At 50.3% G+C, this 15,255-nt stretch overlaps 8 protein-coding genes across 8 annotated transcripts; 3 read left to right on the top strand and 5 right to left on the bottom strand.

Moving 5' to 3' along the window:
• Positions 1 to 57: 57 nt before the first annotated feature.
• Positions 58 to 1,215, bottom strand: MIND_00618200 (Profilin; the record flags this gene model as incomplete). The annotated part of the gene is made up of 6 exons (XM_037362932.1): positions 58 to 266; positions 315 to 473; positions 525 to 579; positions 635 to 709; positions 761 to 856; positions 907 to 1,215. 6 exons carry the CDS (start codon positions 1,213 to 1,215, stop codon positions 58 to 60), a joined length of 903 nt encoding a protein of 300 aa, XP_037220853.1.
• A 103-nt stretch (positions 1,216 to 1,318) lies between these two features.
• On the bottom strand, positions 1,319 to 3,258 carry MIND_00618100 (uncharacterized protein; the record flags this gene model as incomplete). The annotated part of the gene is made up of 9 exons (XM_037362931.1): positions 1,319 to 1,494; positions 1,542 to 1,770; positions 1,819 to 1,842; positions 1,887 to 1,937; positions 1,984 to 2,002; positions 2,051 to 2,101; positions 2,147 to 2,229; positions 2,275 to 2,372; positions 2,425 to 2,683. 9 exons carry the CDS (start codon positions 2,681 to 2,683, stop codon positions 1,319 to 1,321), a joined length of 990 nt encoding a protein of 329 aa, XP_037220852.1.
• A 785-nt stretch (positions 3,259 to 4,043) lies between these two features.
• Positions 4,044 to 5,070, top strand: MIND_00618000 (uncharacterized protein; the record flags this gene model as incomplete). Its single annotated transcript, XM_037362930.1, has 5 exons — positions 4,044 to 4,186; positions 4,233 to 4,306; positions 4,438 to 4,501; positions 4,553 to 4,840; positions 4,890 to 5,070. 5 exons carry the CDS (start codon positions 4,044 to 4,046, stop codon positions 5,068 to 5,070), a joined length of 750 nt encoding a protein of 249 aa, XP_037220851.1.
• A 105-nt stretch (positions 5,071 to 5,175) lies between these two features.
• Positions 5,176 to 8,096, bottom strand: MIND_00617900 (uncharacterized protein; the record flags this gene model as incomplete). The annotated part of the gene is made up of 13 exons (XM_037362929.1): positions 5,176 to 5,369; positions 5,418 to 5,645; positions 5,694 to 5,823; positions 5,870 to 6,147; positions 6,194 to 6,345; positions 6,396 to 6,793; positions 6,842 to 7,050; positions 7,098 to 7,170; positions 7,248 to 7,351; positions 7,399 to 7,480; positions 7,528 to 7,697; positions 7,746 to 7,917; positions 7,968 to 8,096. The coding sequence occupies 13 exons, from the start codon at positions 8,094 to 8,096 to the stop codon at positions 5,176 to 5,178; spliced, it is 2,319 nt and encodes a 772-aa protein (XP_037220850.1).
• Positions 8,097 to 8,111: 15 nt separating this feature from the next.
• Positions 8,112 to 9,663, top strand: MIND_00617800 (uncharacterized protein; the record flags this gene model as incomplete). The annotated part of the gene is made up of 4 exons (XM_037362928.1): positions 8,112 to 8,892; positions 8,940 to 9,229; positions 9,273 to 9,524; positions 9,574 to 9,663. The coding sequence occupies exons 1-4, from the start codon at positions 8,133 to 8,135 to the stop codon at positions 9,661 to 9,663; spliced, it is 1,392 nt and encodes a 463-aa protein (XP_037220849.1). The 5' UTR covers positions 8,112 to 8,132.
• Positions 9,664 to 9,784: 121 nt separating this feature from the next.
• Positions 9,785 to 11,118, top strand: MIND_00617700 (uncharacterized protein; the record flags this gene model as incomplete). Its single annotated transcript, XM_037362927.1, has 5 exons — positions 9,785 to 10,106; positions 10,162 to 10,214; positions 10,270 to 10,351; positions 10,402 to 10,677; positions 10,706 to 11,118. The coding sequence occupies 5 exons, from the start codon at positions 9,785 to 9,787 to the stop codon at positions 11,116 to 11,118; spliced, it is 1,146 nt and encodes a 381-aa protein (XP_037220848.1).
• Positions 11,119 to 11,258: 140 nt separating this feature from the next.
• On the bottom strand, positions 11,259 to 12,628 carry MIND_00617600 (Amidohydro-rel domain-containing protein; the record flags this gene model as incomplete). Its single annotated transcript, XM_037362926.1, has 5 exons — positions 11,259 to 11,731; positions 11,781 to 12,145; positions 12,198 to 12,363; positions 12,417 to 12,491; positions 12,544 to 12,628. 5 exons carry the CDS (start codon positions 12,626 to 12,628, stop codon positions 11,259 to 11,261), a joined length of 1,164 nt encoding a protein of 387 aa, XP_037220847.1.
• Positions 12,629 to 12,804: 176 nt separating this feature from the next.
• Positions 12,805 to 14,084, bottom strand: MIND_00617500 (NAD-binding protein; the record flags this gene model as incomplete). Its single annotated transcript, XM_037362925.1, has 11 exons — positions 14,033 to 14,084; positions 13,761 to 13,981; positions 13,660 to 13,711; positions 13,468 to 13,608; positions 13,352 to 13,417; positions 13,236 to 13,304; positions 13,137 to 13,183; positions 13,058 to 13,089; positions 12,945 to 13,009; positions 12,888 to 12,895; positions 12,805 to 12,837 (listed from the first exon to the last, which is right to left on the bottom strand). Exons 1-11 carry the CDS (start codon positions 14,070 to 14,072, stop codon positions 12,805 to 12,807), a joined length of 774 nt encoding a protein of 257 aa, XP_037220846.1. The 5' UTR covers positions 14,073 to 14,084.
• Between the last annotated feature and the right edge of the window lie 1,171 nt (positions 14,085 to 15,255).

The following is a 15,255-nucleotide window of genomic DNA, read 5'->3' as shown; positions in this document are numbered from 1 at the left end:
TGTCTTTCCAAACGGCCATCTTGTTCACTACTTGTACAATGTCATTTCGTCTCAATCTCAAGAGGTTTGCGTTGCATCGAGAGCCTGGCTATTGACAACTTGGGTGCTCAGTTTCGAGATCTCGACAAACATGTCCAGGAGGGCTGGGGAGATAAACGGCAGCCGTTCATTCCTAGCGACATCTCCAATTGCATTCTCGACTTGGTCACGGGTTCCCTTGAGTCGGTCGCGTTCGTGCTTCAAGAATTCCGCTCGCGTGTGATAGACTACCGAGTAATTAGTGAGATTCATCGATCGAAAGGCGGTCAACTCACTAAATAACTTGTCTTGAAGCGAGATTTCGCCTTGTTGTAGACCTGGTATCTCAGCCTGATGGCCCCGCAGTGCCTCTACGATGGCCGATTCTTTGATAAGTTTTGCGTTTATTTCTCGTCTAACATCTAGAAGCTCCCCACACAATATGTGAAGACGATCTGCAAGGAGGACTCAGAGAGTTGGAACGTTATCATAAGCCAAAGACAGACCATTCGGACGGCACCTATAGTCACTCAGTCCAGGAATTGGCGAAGGCGAAGACGACTGCAGGTGGGAGACACTGGGATCAAGCTCCAGTGATACAAGAGAGACAACCAACGATTTTCATATCCTCAGTGCCCTGTGTTTCTTGACTATCGTGTTCGAATTCGGCCTCATTTTCTGCTGGGTGAAACTGTAGAAAAAGCTGTCTGGAAACAGTGTTGAGAGGTAAGAATCCGCGGACCGACACGTTCGTTGATAATGCTTCTGCTTCAGCCTGAGGTGTTGCATGGCGCGAAGACGCAATAGAAGAGGTTCCCGAATCTTGGCTCTGGGTTGACTTTCGACTGATCAGATAGTAGGGCCTGGCACAATATAGGCGTCACCCACCGAGACTTGGTTCTCCAGGTAAACTTCTATCGTGGGTCTGCTATCAGGATACGCTGTGTCCGTATGGAAAGCTTCGTGTGAAGCTGGAATATTATCTGACGCGACACTCAAGGCTAAGAAAGGGGAAGGAGAATGAACGATATTATCAGACAGTGTGGATACGAGTGGATTTTGTTCTTGCGACGCGGCTTGGAGTAGGAGCAACGGTTCACGGATGTGCGGAAAGGGGCTTGTGAAACGAATCGCAAGTGGATTTGGATCTCGGCGTTCAATAATGGACAAGTAAAGTTCCTTCTCAGCTTGGGCCATGACGACGGTCAAGGTCAAAGCCAAAAAAAAATGTGACGAGTCACGTTCCTGTGACGAGGCGAGTGTATCCATCCAAAATCTATCGATACTTAAATTTATGGGATTAATGGCTCTCATTTGTGAGACGAGATATGTCCGCGAATGCATCCAGAAGGGCCGGAACCACAAACGGTGTCTGTTGCTCTCTGCGAATGTCGTCGACAAAAGCTTCAGCTTGGTGACGCCGCAAGCGCTCCTGGCGTAATTCGGCCTCCAGTAGCCTGAATCTCGCCTTAACGGCTAAAGGAATAATCAGAGTCGTAGGAAGGTTTGACTGAAATACTCACAGGATATGTCGTCGTCGGCATCACTATTGGTTTCGCCCAAGGCTTCAAGTTTACTCAAGATCGCTCGCTCCCGCACTATCTCTATGTTGATTCGGCGTCGAACTTCGGATAGCTCGAGTTGTAGGGTGTGAGAGTCCTCGTAACTCACCCTGTTCTCGCTTGTCGATTCAGAAGACGACTTATACCGATCTCGCCGCAATATTCGTGGTGTTGAGGGTTTGTCTACGTCCTGTGATCAGACTTAGCAACTGCTCGTGGATGCCAACAGTCAGCCTACTATCACGTCTGAGCCTCTAGAGTACTGGGGGTGAATTAGTTAACGTTGTGAAAATTGGATTTCCTCACCGGTGGGATGGGTATGTCATATACAGGTTCCGCCTTGATGCTGACTGCTGGCTGAGGTCATGTCAGCTTCAGATATTTGGGACCACATGAGGCAGACCTCTAAAGTTGTGGCTGGACTGGAAGTAGCGTGAATATCAGAGCAAGAGGAGTTTGCTCGAGCATACGATTGAAAGACAGGTTGCCGACTCTCTGTTTCGCGAACAATGATGCGTTCGCTGGAATGCGATGAACCAAGAGTTGACCCAACATAGACGGGTTACATGAACAGCGAGTCAAGAGTTCTTCTGAAGGAGGGATTGTTATTGGTGTCTGAATCCAGTGTTTTCACTGTTTGGTATATCACCTAAGAAACTTTGTCAACTTCCATCTGAATGGTAGAGAGACCTACGGAACCAGGTAGACAGGACCAGTAGAAGCGCACCGCTCCTGGCCAGACAATGGAGATATTTGCTTGCTTAGGATGTACGTGTTTCAAAACAGAGAGGTCTGTTCCATGGGTTAGTAGCACTCGACACCAGTGATATGTTAACGTTTCTGCCTCGACGGATGATAGGTGTCGCTTCCTCCACCGAGGAAAGTTTTGCCTTGGAGCTTGAAGTCTTATAATGCACTGTTACGGCTAGATCGACTTCCGAAACCATTCTGGGAATGGGATGGGAGAATGAGGGAAAGACGCAGAACAGCACGTGATCGCTCGTCCAATGGTCAACACAGAACTGGCGCTGCACCAACGCTGGACACCAAGCAAAGCGTTGTGAAGATTGGACAGCGGTATGATATTCAACTCTTCGGTGCATGCTAAGTTACAGATTCTCTCTCTCTCTCTCGTTACGTCCCTCGCCGTCTAATAACCAACTCCAATGAGGTAGTCCGCCAAACCCTCCACGATTGGGGCTGCTTCTGGGGCTTGGATGGGTCCAGCGTATTCAGCAACAAGGACCGCCTGTTTCGTCTTGGCTATTACATAGCCATCGGCCTGTCTTCGTCAGACAAAACATCGAGTTCTAGGAATAACAAAACTCACCCCTTTCTTCCCATGAATGACTCGGTCGTCAGCGGACAGAGTGAAGAACTTCTGGCCGGCAAGCCGCAATCCACTTGCTCGTACGGCGTCTGGGTTGTTAAATGCCGCCACAATCGCCTTTTGCTCATCCGCAGAAAGCTAGTCAAAAGTCATCGGAGAGCAGGGATATCGAATATCGAAGACGCACCTGGTATCCAGCGCTTGATGCCCACACACCACCTTGCAAACCAAGGATAGCAGCCTTCGCGATCTTGCCACTAGCAACAAGGTTGGTGTCGACGTATGCTACGAGGAGACGTTGGTCGAGGACTGCATGAAGCCGCGATGGGAGTCACCTTGCCAGGACATGGTTGTGTGAGATCAAAGGAAGGAAGGTGGAGGTGGAGGTGAAGGTGAAGGGTGAAAGCACGAGACAAGTGGAGAGGGCTGCGATGTCCCGATTTAGGCAACCGACACGATCACGTGATATCTATTAAATCAATTTCGGGCAGGTCTATCTCAGCGGAGGAACTCTTGCGGAATTATCGATTTATGCAAGAACGCGCAGCGATTTTTCGACAGATCGCAGCGGCAGCGGCACTCCCGCAGCTAACCTGCAATGGCACAGCCGCTACCTCTCAAATGCTATTGGCCAGCTCAAGTCCCAGCGGCCATTCCATAAGTCGGCCAGTATGTACGAGCAATGCTGATGACTATACCTGCCGCTTCAAGCCCGAGCTCTAGAGTCTCGACCTACACTATTTTCTCACTCATTCAAGTTCAATTTCTCATACTAGTACTTGCTGATAAAAAACTTAAAAGTTAGCAAGGGAATTCAAAGATTTTTCTGAAAGTTTCTCGCTCGCGCTGTATCTGGAGCCCTCAGGTCAGTTCGGGCATCTGTGTCCGCTCATAAGCATCAGTTGAACACTGGCAGACCTTACTCTGACAGCCTCATGCCAAAAGAGCCGATTGCGCAGCCTCGATTAGGCTTTCGAACGATATGGATTTTGTACTACAGTACTATCTAAATTTAAGTGGCAGATGATACTGGCGCTGAGTACGAAGTCGTATTATGTAACCGCTGGACAAAGCAGAGTATAAGAGAGTGAGGTCCTTCGAATACACAACCAGAAACCGACCATTCACACCAGATGTACTTCCAGAGGCTCATTTTCCTTTGCACTTTCGTCAAATTGGTCCACGGGGCAGCACAAAACTCTCATCCCGCCGACCATCACCAATGGATCGCTCCTACCAAATCCGATGTCCGCTCCCCATGCCCGGGGCTGAACACGTAGGCAAAAAAAATTCAAAAGTGGGGTAATCTGAAGTGCCGCCAGCCTCGCAAACCATGGCTATCTTCCGCGCAATGGCAAAGGAATCACCGTTCCCATGATTTTGGATGCAGCACTTCGTAAGTTGTTGAGTTTGCTGTTTAAATACTAATTCTCGTTTGTGGTAGAGGGTTTCGTAGGTTGTCGCCGTCTTCATTGTACAGTTCCTGATCCACCTCAACGAATGTTGCCTCCAACGCGGTTATCCAAGCGGCCAAGTTCAGTTTGCTGAGCGGAGATGCGCCTACGGCGCTAGATCTGGACGCGTTGGCGCTGTACGGCATTTATAGCTTGTTCATGGTAATCAGAAAGCTGATTCGCATTAGCCATAACCTCGTTGAACACGACGCCTCCATCTCGCGTGCCGACTTTGGACTGGGGGATAACCTCCGTTTCAACGAGACGCTCTTCAAGACCCTCGCCAATTCTAATCCTGGCGTCAACTATTACAACGCCAGTTCTGCCGGTCTAGTCATGAAAGAACGACTCGATATGTCCATCAAGACGAACCCGAACATCACAAACACGCCAAAGGAGTTCGCCGTCCGCATTCGGGAGTCGGCCTTCTATCTCAGTGTAATGGGGAATGTCTCAACTGGCGTTGCACCAAAACAGTGAGCGATTAATGACTGTTGTCAATGGTCGCTAATGATGGCGACCCAGGTTTGTGCAGATATTCTTTCGTGAAGAGCGTCTTCCGATTCAGGAGGGCTGGCGCCGCTCAAAGCGCTTGATCACCGCCGAGAGTATGGATGACATGTCCAACGTTATTGCCCAGGCTGCCAACTGGACTGCGACTCAGAGTTGTGAGGATCTAATACTGGGCCCGAACTTGGTCATCTAGACCAACACCATAGAATTTACAGCAGACTTACCAGTAACTATTGCCTTCCTAAATAGAAATCCCCCATGTTTTATCGTGTCCTCATTCCCCATCCATGAAGCTCGATCACAACGCGCTTGCAAAGGTGTTACCGCAAAACAAACACCGCTGTATTGCCTCCAAGAGCGCAGTTATAGCCCATCCCCGTGCCGACGGGGGTAAACCGTTGTCATCTGAGGAAAGGAATGCTTTGCGACCGCAACCGACACAGGCCCTAACGCGCGTTGATGACAAAATGAATGTGGTAATGGAGCAACGATCTGAACAAAGTTTGAACTAGCTGGAATGCAGACAGCCTAAAAACATACCCCAGTGATGGCGACGAGAGCAGATCGCGACTCCTACTTGGGTGAAGGGAATTTCCACCCGACAGGCAGGACAGAACTCGGTCAAACCGTTTGTCACATTTGATTCCGTATTTGGCAGCGTCGCGGTCATTGCTCGTGCGAGAAGTGTACCCTCTTCCTTCAATCCTACAGGGACGTCTGCAAGCAAGGTATGCATAACCATGCGGAAGACGAATGGCGCATCGCTCGCTGAATAGGTCACATGACTGATTGCGAACGAGAGTAACAAGTGCTTACCCTCAAGACACCCAATCGCTGCGACGAGATGGCGTATGATAGTCCTCACAAATCCGTGAGACAACCTTAAGACAAGGGCAGTCGCGACAACGCCGACATCATCACGCTTCTGCTCGGTTTTTAAGTGCTTCTGGGACAGAATAAGTAACGAGATGAGAGAGAGAGCTTGATCAGACCCAGAGAAAATCGGCAACCCCCAGTCTCGATCGAAGCTTCAAGAAGTCATCTAAGCCAAACAGATATGCGGTCATACTGTCACGAAATTCTCGCCGCATCTCTGAGCCGGATGCCCCAGTCCAAGGCACAAGCTTTATGGCATGGGTCTCATCTTCCGAGTCAGGCCAAGGCAATACGGACAGAATTTGAGCATGGAGGCCATTTTCGTCGTTGATCCTTCGTGGGCTGAGCGCAAGGAATACTGGTCGAAGGATGTGAGCAGGCGTGATACCGCATGCTGTAAGTTAGCATCAGTAATTTTTCTCGGTGTCGATAATACCAACCTGCTCGTGATCCCTGTAGCACTTCCACAAGATTCTGAACCACAGCTGTGTTGCCATCATCCTCTTCATTCCAACTCCATAGTTTGGCGACAACAAAGAGGTTGGTGTGACGGGCATCATGTTTGTAGCTGTAGTCTGCTGGACGCACTGCTCTAAATGTTGTTAATGCATCATCAATAAGGGCTAGGGTGGTTGAACGCACTCATGCAACCAAACCATGGTGGCCCCACCATCATAAGAAGCCATTCCGCTTACCCGGGCAACGACTTCGACATCGACAGTACTCGGAGGCTCTACGCGCACGAATGTTGTTCTGGCAACCCGCGACAAAGTATCGCTCATCAACGCTGGGCTTTGCGCAAAGTCCCATGTTGGTTGTCGGGATATGGCGTGCAGTCCGTGAATTGAGCCATCCGCGAGAGCAACAAGTAATGCATCCTTTTTTGGAACGTAAATCAGACCGATGGCATTGGAGAAAATCGATGTTCCACAAGAAAGCCGAGGGGTCTGACGGAGAGTGAATTGCTTCAGACCAGACCAAAAGGAGGAGGCGCCGCGCCAGAGCCCAATGATTCCCGGTTTTGTAAACGCTAATACAGACTAGGGTCGAATGAAATAGAGAGAGAAGGACACGGGTAAACACCATACCTCTGTTTTTGAGAGTTCTATCCATTGCAACCCGCGCGCCGGACGAATATCTCGTCGGGCGACCTCACGTGGTTCGTCATCAAGAATTTCAAGTCGGACAGTGAAGGATAGTCCGAAGGTTGTTGCCGACGGTGCATCTTCAAGGACTTGTTCTATGTTGACACAACCAACAGTGCCGTCGTCGGCGGAAAAGGCGACAGAGGCATGACCTTTGAATAAGTTCAACGCTGCTCGACAGGAGTAAACAGAACCAAACATCTTCCTTGCTCAATAGTGCGCCATTGTGATATCGCAACACGTATGATCCACTGTTGAGACACAACAACAGCCTTGAGCAGTTCAAGTCGACCAGCACCGTATCTGTGACAATTTGACACACAAGGCAGAATCAGAGAGAGAGAGATACCGAAAAAACCAAGAGCATCCCAGCTCTGTTTCCTGCGACGAGGAGTGACCCGTCCAGAGTTGCAGGACGAATTCCGAAGTCGCATTGTAAGGACCAGTGGATACCTATTTCGAATAAACATTCAACCAAATATTCAAGGAAACCAACGCACTGGTAATCTGGGCCCTCAACGCGCGCACAGAGCTGGATTCATCAGAGAAATAGTCGAGTAGGAAAGGAGTTACGTCGAAGATCTACTTGCAAGCTTCTGAGAAACCACCAAACGATTGGTGCAACTGACCTTACTCCACTCTCCGTTGAGCGCGTTCCTCTGAGAAGTCCACAGACTGAGGTCCATACTTGAAGTGAGGGCGGCGACTATACAAGTCGCGTTTGGGGAAAGGCCACTGGGAGACGAGGCAACTGCCCAGAGAGCGATATCGAGTGTTCCCATGGCCATGGCATTCCAGTCTAACGGATGATGAGCGATGTTGACCAATGCTTTAAAAAACAACATACTCTGAGATTGTTCAGGCCATACATAGTTCACAGGCCGGTCGAATTGGACAAGAGTGCGGAACCACCCGATAGGTTCAACCTCTTCCTCGATTTCGGACGGAGTTTTCTTCATCTTGCGTGGTTGCGCCTGGATGGGGGGTACAAGGTCGAAGTTCAAGCCATGGTTTGGGGTCTGCAATGTTTTTTTAGAATCGAGTGTAGACCATCAACTGCGAGCCATACCATGATATAAAGGGAAGTCTTGGTAAGAAACAATATCTGGCCATCCGCAGTGCATTGAAGTGAGGAAGTGGACGGTACAGAGGCGACAACTGGGGCATTCAGTGCAGTGTAGATGGGTGGGTGGGCCATGTGACGGCGTCACCCTTGGCCCCAACACCCATTGGCATGGGCAAAACCAAAAAACGAAAGCAGGGTCCCGGGTCTTCTGATGCCACTACTGTGGTCTTCAAGAAACAAAAACTCGATACCGACGACATGATTGGCGATCTTATTCTTGTTGACGAGCTCGAGATGACAACAGACACTCTTACCATCTTAGCCAAAAACCCAGAATTAATCTCTCTCAAGGCCCTTAAACCGTTTAGGACAGCAATACACGACTACTGGCGCGTCGCAACAGAGACGTCCAACACTGGATCTTCTCTAACCTCACGAATATCATCCGCTCTTGTCGACCATCGCCATATTGACGCCCTCGTATTGCTTTCCGAGATGGAAATTCGCGGAGTGGTGCCCAAGCTCGGTGCTCTCCAGCGCTGGGTGCGCGAATGTGACGCAGTACTTGACCCGTCCATGTCACAAGAGGAGGAAAACCTCGTTTGGCGCGTGCTCAATGCAATTCTGCGGACCACACAGCCTCAATACATACCCTCATCATCCACGCAAGGTGGTTCGATAAAACCAGGCAGTCGTTTGCGGTGGTATCCCCCATTCTCTGTCGAGACAACTCTTCCCTCCCCATCATTAACTCCAAGAGGTGACCTCCATGTTGAAGCCATCAAGCCATTGCATACCACACCTGGACCAGAGAGACGACCACCGAATAAACACGCTGCCATCGTATATTACTCTCCTCCAGGAACGATTCCGCTTCTACCTTCTTCGCAACGTAAGCCTCAACGATTCGATGTTCCCGGCGTCCCAGGTCCGGATTTTCTCTGCTACTTATCACAAGCTGATTAGATGTGACAGGAGGCTTCGTTATTAATGACGTTTTCGACCCTTCAGAGTGCCAGAGTCTTATTCACGCTGCAGAAGCAGTGGGTCTGCTCCCTGACGAACCGATTGCTGGGTCTGCAACCCAATTAACTTCCGTGCTTGCACACAACTTTATCTGGCTGGCTGATGAGTCATTCATCGCGACTCTCTATGAGCGAGTAGTCGATCTTTTGCCACAAACCGTCAAAGGTGGTGTCGTCCGTGGTATCAATCGCCGGTTCAGATTATATCGCTATCGCCCTGGCGCACTATACCGACCACATGTGTGTTGTGTTTCGTTGCGTAACACCTCTCAAAGTTGAACAGATCGATGGTGCTTGGCCTGCCTCTGCCATGAGCTCTTCGACACCACCTTCATATATTTACGACTCGGATCCTTCCCTTTACTCACGTTTGACGTTCCTCATCTACCTGAATGACAACTTTTCTGGTGGCTGTACAACTTTCTTTCTTCCGGGTGCTGAAGTGGGTGTGATGGATGCACGGCCAGTCAGACCGAAAGCAGGGTCCGTTTGTGTCTTTCCTCATGGCGCCGCGTTAGGAAGTTTACTGCATGAGGTGAGCACTTGGTCTGTTTATAGTCTTTGTTGTTTGAGAATAAATCTAGGGGAGTGGGGTCACTGAAGGGGAAAAATACGTGATTCGCACAGAGGTGTTGTACGAAGTAGACGCAAGTGAGCGGGTGGAGAGTTTGTAGCTGTTCGTATGTTTATCTAGTCGGCAACATAATTGGCCGGTCCATCTCTCTCTAAATGATTACCACTTGATCTTATCCTTAAAATGCGTACCAGCCAACGCTGTTTCCGTCCACCACCATCATGGCCACTGCCCTCGTCCTCCGCCAGAAGCTGGATGTTGTCCTCCGCCTGGCCCTGAGCGGCGTCAAAATGACTCCAGTCATCGCAAAATACTTTACGATTCTCGTTTTCCTTCTCAATTTCGGGTCGTGGCCGCTGGCATGGCATTTCCGCGTCTTCCACTATGTCATCCCCGACCACTTGTCGTACCGCGCACTCCAGATTCGCAATATTTTTACCCGTGGCGAAAAGTGGAGGCTAGCCCTTCAGGACTGGAATGAACGTCGTATGGCCATCGGCGTCAATCCTTTCCGCCAGGTTTGGACCTACAAATGGAGTGTCGGTGCGTCTTTTCTCGCCCGTTTTCCACCATGTCTATGATGCTGAGACGCGTCAAGGCATCCACGAAGGCGACTTCTTGCTTCATATGAGCAATTCCAGCTACGGAGCGGTGTGTTTTATTTATGCTATCGGCACCCACAACCCTCACGACAAGCTTGCCATAGACTCTTGACAGGACGCGTATGCACCTCGCTACTATTGTGTTCCCGACCCTTCTCCGTGTTGGGGGCTTTGCACCTCTCGGCGGTGTGTTGTCCTCTATTTTCACGCCTCCCAAATTTATATTTTCCTGCTAGCCAAGCACTACCATTTTATCCGCGAAATCCCGACCCTCTCCAGCTACGAAGTCCGTGCCACCATCGCTACCTGGGACCAGAAGTGGTTCTACACTGTCTTCCGTTTCGTCAAGCCTGTCTCTGCCAAGGACAAAAAAGCTGGCAAGCGCGTGGACCCATCGCCCATCGCGAGCACACCCCTTCCCATCAACGGCAACGCGGAGCCAGAAGCCCTGATGAAAGCCCTCGCCGCGCGGGCTGCGACTGTGCCTGAGCACGATGGCGCGTTCTTATACAGTGAGTAGAACTGGACGTTCCTCCACAGCTGATGTCCATCAATTTTTTTTTTTTCTACTTGCAGGTGTCGTGGTCAACCAATTCTGCTTCAAAGTTGGACGCATCACTGTCCCTCCAGCCCTGGTGTTTGCCAGCAATGGATTATACGTCCCACCTGACGCGGATTCGGCACCTTCAGCAACTGGCGCTCGGCCACCATACTGGGAGAAAGTTCGTGCATTCAATGCTTCCACCCCCAAACTTCGCAAGCTCTTTGCGGGCGGGTGGCGGGACACTCCCCCGGAAGATCGGTGGTGGGAGGAGGCATTTGCTCACGGGGAGGACATTCGAAAAGCGCGTTTGGAGCTGTTCACTGGCAGCCCCGACGGTGAAAAGAAGGGAGGGTTGGTAGGGACGATGGAGGCCGTCCGTGAGATGTCTAGATTGCCGGTCCTGCCTTAGATAATTTATTTGGAGATAGAACATGTCCATAGACCGTCTGGGGTATATACAACAATTGAGAACGAGCGGCTCAGGTTAGATTCAACCATAAGAAAGATATAGGGCTATCAGTAAGTCAAGTGAAGTAAAGGAAGGGAAGCTTAGTTGGCAGTGTAGACGGGTGGAAGTTCTGCAGGACCAGCTAACGCATCTCCACGCAGACCACTGTCAGTATGCTGGAGGGGTGCTTGGTAGCTAGAACCAATTCCTTGTTCATATGAGTCGACCACCTGTTTCTGCCTGCGCTTGAGCTCTGCAACAGAATCACCGTCGACTGTCGTTCCATTAACAACAGAGAGTGGGCCGCTAAGGCCAGTGGATGTGACCGAGGGAGCGGTTGTCGAAGGCGCGTATGAAGTGGGGGCGTTTAAGGGGGATTGGAACATGGAAGCACCAATTTCAGAGTACGGGTCGTAAGTTGGTTGCACAGATGGCGCTGCGTGGGTAAGCCGTGCGTCAAACCCAGGTTTTGCCGCGTGGGCGGAAAGAGCAGCAACGGATCCAGCTACAGAGCTCATCGGAGTTGTCGGTCGGGTTTGAAGGAAGGGTTGCATTTGGGGAGGACCAGTGGGAGCTGAACAACATCTCAGCAATCATACCAAGAGAGAGAAAGAGAAACGAACTGTGCATTGTGCTCGGGGCAGGAAGATACACATCTCTCCGCTGGCGGCGTCGACGCCAGTAGAAAAATCCAGCCACGAGGAGTAGGATGATGAGGACAGCCGCAATGATTCCACCAATAAGACCGCCATTACTCGATTTCTTGGATGTCACCACAGCAGGCACTCCCGTGCCAGATGAAGAACTCGACGAGGCTGTAGAAGCAGCGTCGGGCTTTTGATTGGTGTTGCTCGGGGAAGGTGTCAAAGAGGGTCCAGTACTCGAAACGGCAACCAAGCTCTGAGAGACGTTGAAATAGTCGAACCAAATAGTGCCTTCTCCGTCCGGAAGACCCCCGTTAACCGATCCCATTGTGACCTTGAGTTTGCTGCACAAATCGTGTTTAGTGTCGTTGCTCATCTGACGCGGATACTCCTTACTGTGGACCATTAGAGAGAGCATCCGACGCCCAGAAGAGTTGTTGGTATGAGTCACCGCTAGAGGACTTGGAAGTCGCGGTAGCTGCAGCTCCTCCGTCGATCGAGTACAGTGTCTTTACACCATTAGAACTGCTGTCGTAGGTACCAAAGACCGATATGCGCGTTCCTAAAGCCATCAAGGTAAGTAAAATAAAACAAACCATACGGCTGAACACGCACCAGCGAAGCTGACGGTGAAGGAGTCGCCAACATTTAACGAGGAAGAGACTGTCCTATCGTACTCATGAGAAGTTCCTTGGAGGCCGATTTTAGTGCAAAATCAACCAAGAATAGCAGGCAAACGCACCTCCAACTACCCAATTTCCGCTATAGGCCACATTGTTGTCTCGGTCATCTATTAGAATGAAGCTCGAAGTCTGCGGCGTCGACATGAAGAGGAGGGGAAGGGAAAGGAAAGGGAGTGGTCTTGGCGCGCGTTTGAGCCTGGAAATCGCCACGGTCCATCAAAACACACCCGACAGTCACTCGTTACGGTTGTCATACGGTCTGTTCTGTGTTCAAGCGTCCGCAGTACTTGTACAGGTAATAAATAACGACATGGAGCTTCTCAGTCATAGAATAAACCCCCGTTCACAGAGATCTGGTTTTGGGTCAGCGCCAAAATCGAGAGTATAAGTACGCTGCACGAACACTTTGTCCTAAAGAGTTCGAGAATCCAGTAAAAACAAACTATATGGATGCACCAACCTGTGATGAATGTGGACTCCTTGGACGCAAGGAACGACACGACGCTTGCAACATCGTTCGGGGCTCTATGCTTGATTAGCTGGATGACCAGCAAGGACGAAAATCAAATTGACCCTGTGCGCTGGATCGGCTGTTGCTGAAGTATCTGAAAGAGTTGAATGATAAAACACGGTCAAGCCCCTACAAATTTACTTGAGCCTTGAGTTGAGCGACATCACCATTCACTGCAGCTGCGTTCACTACATTCTTCTGTGAGCGATGGTAATGGCTAAATAAACCCAACCCACTTACACATGGGGGTATCGATGAGACCTGGCGCATAGGCATTTACGCGGATTCCATGCGACCCATATTCACTAGCTAGCCAACCTTATGAAGCTATCTCAAGGCTGGGATAGATACCATACCGACGGCTTGCGTCAGGCCACGGATAGCGAACTTAGATGCAGAGTAGGGTCCATTGAATGGCATTCCTGGAGCAAATGTTACTCTGTCTGCAAAGTCGTAAACAAGTGTAAGATACCTTGCTTGCCAGCGACAGATGAGGCCCCGATGATACTTCCACCGCGCCCCTGCTTGACCATTTGCGCGGCGGCATGCTTGTAGCATAGAAATGTCGAACGCGTGTTGATGTTCATAACTCGATCCCATTCTTCGACTGGGACTAGTTACCGGCTCCCATCAGTCTGCCGGTCTGACTGAGGCACAGACCTACTTTCGATGAAAGGAACACCAGGTGCTCCTGCAACGCCAGCGTTGGCAACCATCTCAGCAAGGAGTGAAGAGGGAACAGGGCAAATGCTCAAACGAGCGTACCACGTCCAGGCCTCCATGTTGTTCAATTACTTGAGCAATCATCGCGACCACCTGATCTTCTTGTGAAACATCTGCGATATGAGTAGAGGCCGAGCGACCGAGAAGTCCGATTTCCTTCTTGAGAGATTCGAGGGCCTCCCTGTTAGGGGCTAAATCATTCAATCCGAGGTCAAAGCCATCTTGCGCGAGACGTAGAGCAATGGAGTAGCCAAGGCCGCGAGCTAAGATGTATGTCTATAGAGGGTGGCGGCACGTTCACGTCAGAGTCGTACCTGCACCAGTGACGAGGGCTATCCCTTTCGAGTTCGACATGGTGCAACGCAAGTGACAGTAGCAGTCACGTCACGACACTCTTTGCTTCAAACTCAGGAAACATCATGCTTGTTTCATTGGAGTGCGCAAATGAAATAAGCTCCGAGTCTTAGCTCGTCGCCACAAGCTAACAGGACTCAGAGACTCAGCGGGAGAACTTTTAATAGGAAGTCATCAACAAACTGACAATCACTGGCCACTCTCGTGAACCTATAGAAACTCAGACTTGACCTCGCACACTACTTATCGATATCACGATATCATGGCCAAAGGCGTCGCTCTAGTCACTGGCGCGGGTATGTCCTTCAACCTTCGCAGACTTACCAACCAGTAACAGCGGACTGCTTAGGCCAAGGAATTGGCAAAGCAATAGCATTGCGCCTTGCCGAGGATGGTTTTGCCGTTGGAGTCAATGACCTTGCTGCAAACTCAGAGAAATTGGACGCGGTAGTCGAAGAGATCAAAGCCAAAGGCCATTCTGTATCGGCCCACATTGCGGATGTGTCGAAGGAGGATCAAGTTCAAGCAATGATCACTGAGGTGGTGCAAGTACACAACGGTTTGGATGTGGTTTGTCGTGTTTTTTCTAAAATACACTCACCTTTCTAATTTGTCACTACCCAGATGGTCGCGAACGCAGGAGTTGCAAAATATGCTGGACTGCTTGACAGTTGGTGCTCGATGCTTTTCGGTGGCATCTGATGATTTGTTCCAAAGCCTCTGTGGAGGATTGGGACCGTCTCCTAGAAATCAATGCCCGGGGGACATTCCTCTGCTTCAAGTACGCCGCAGTGCAGCTGATTGCACAAGGCCGTGGAGGACGGATGATTGCCGCATCTTCTGTTGCGGGGAAACAAGGTCGGCATTTAGTTCATTTCTGACCCAAGACATTTCATTTGAATATGGGAACAGGCTTTGCTAATACTACAGCCTATTGTGCCTCCAAATTTGCGGTTCGCGGACTAGTCCAATCTTGTGGTAGGCGTTCGGTTTCCTATGATAAGTAACTGATTTGCTCAGCCCGCGAATTGGGGAAGCATGGAATCACCGTTAATGCGTACGCCCCCGGGGGCGATCGATACGGACATGTGTAAGCCAGGCCTACCTTCCTCCCACCATTTCTAAGGAAATAACAGTGCAGGGCCTGGATGCGGCGTCGTCGGGGAGGGTCATTCCACTAGTG

This window comes from Mycena indigotica (genome assembly GCF_014461135.1).
Source record: "Mycena indigotica strain 171206Taipei chromosome Unknown Mind.scaff0005, whole genome shotgun sequence".
NCBI classification, from domain to species: Eukaryota; Fungi; Basidiomycota; class Agaricomycetes; order Agaricales; family Mycenaceae; genus Mycena; species Mycena indigotica.
The sequence above is the reverse complement of the archived record's forward strand: the minus strand, read 5'-3'. Positions and strand labels throughout refer to the sequence as shown.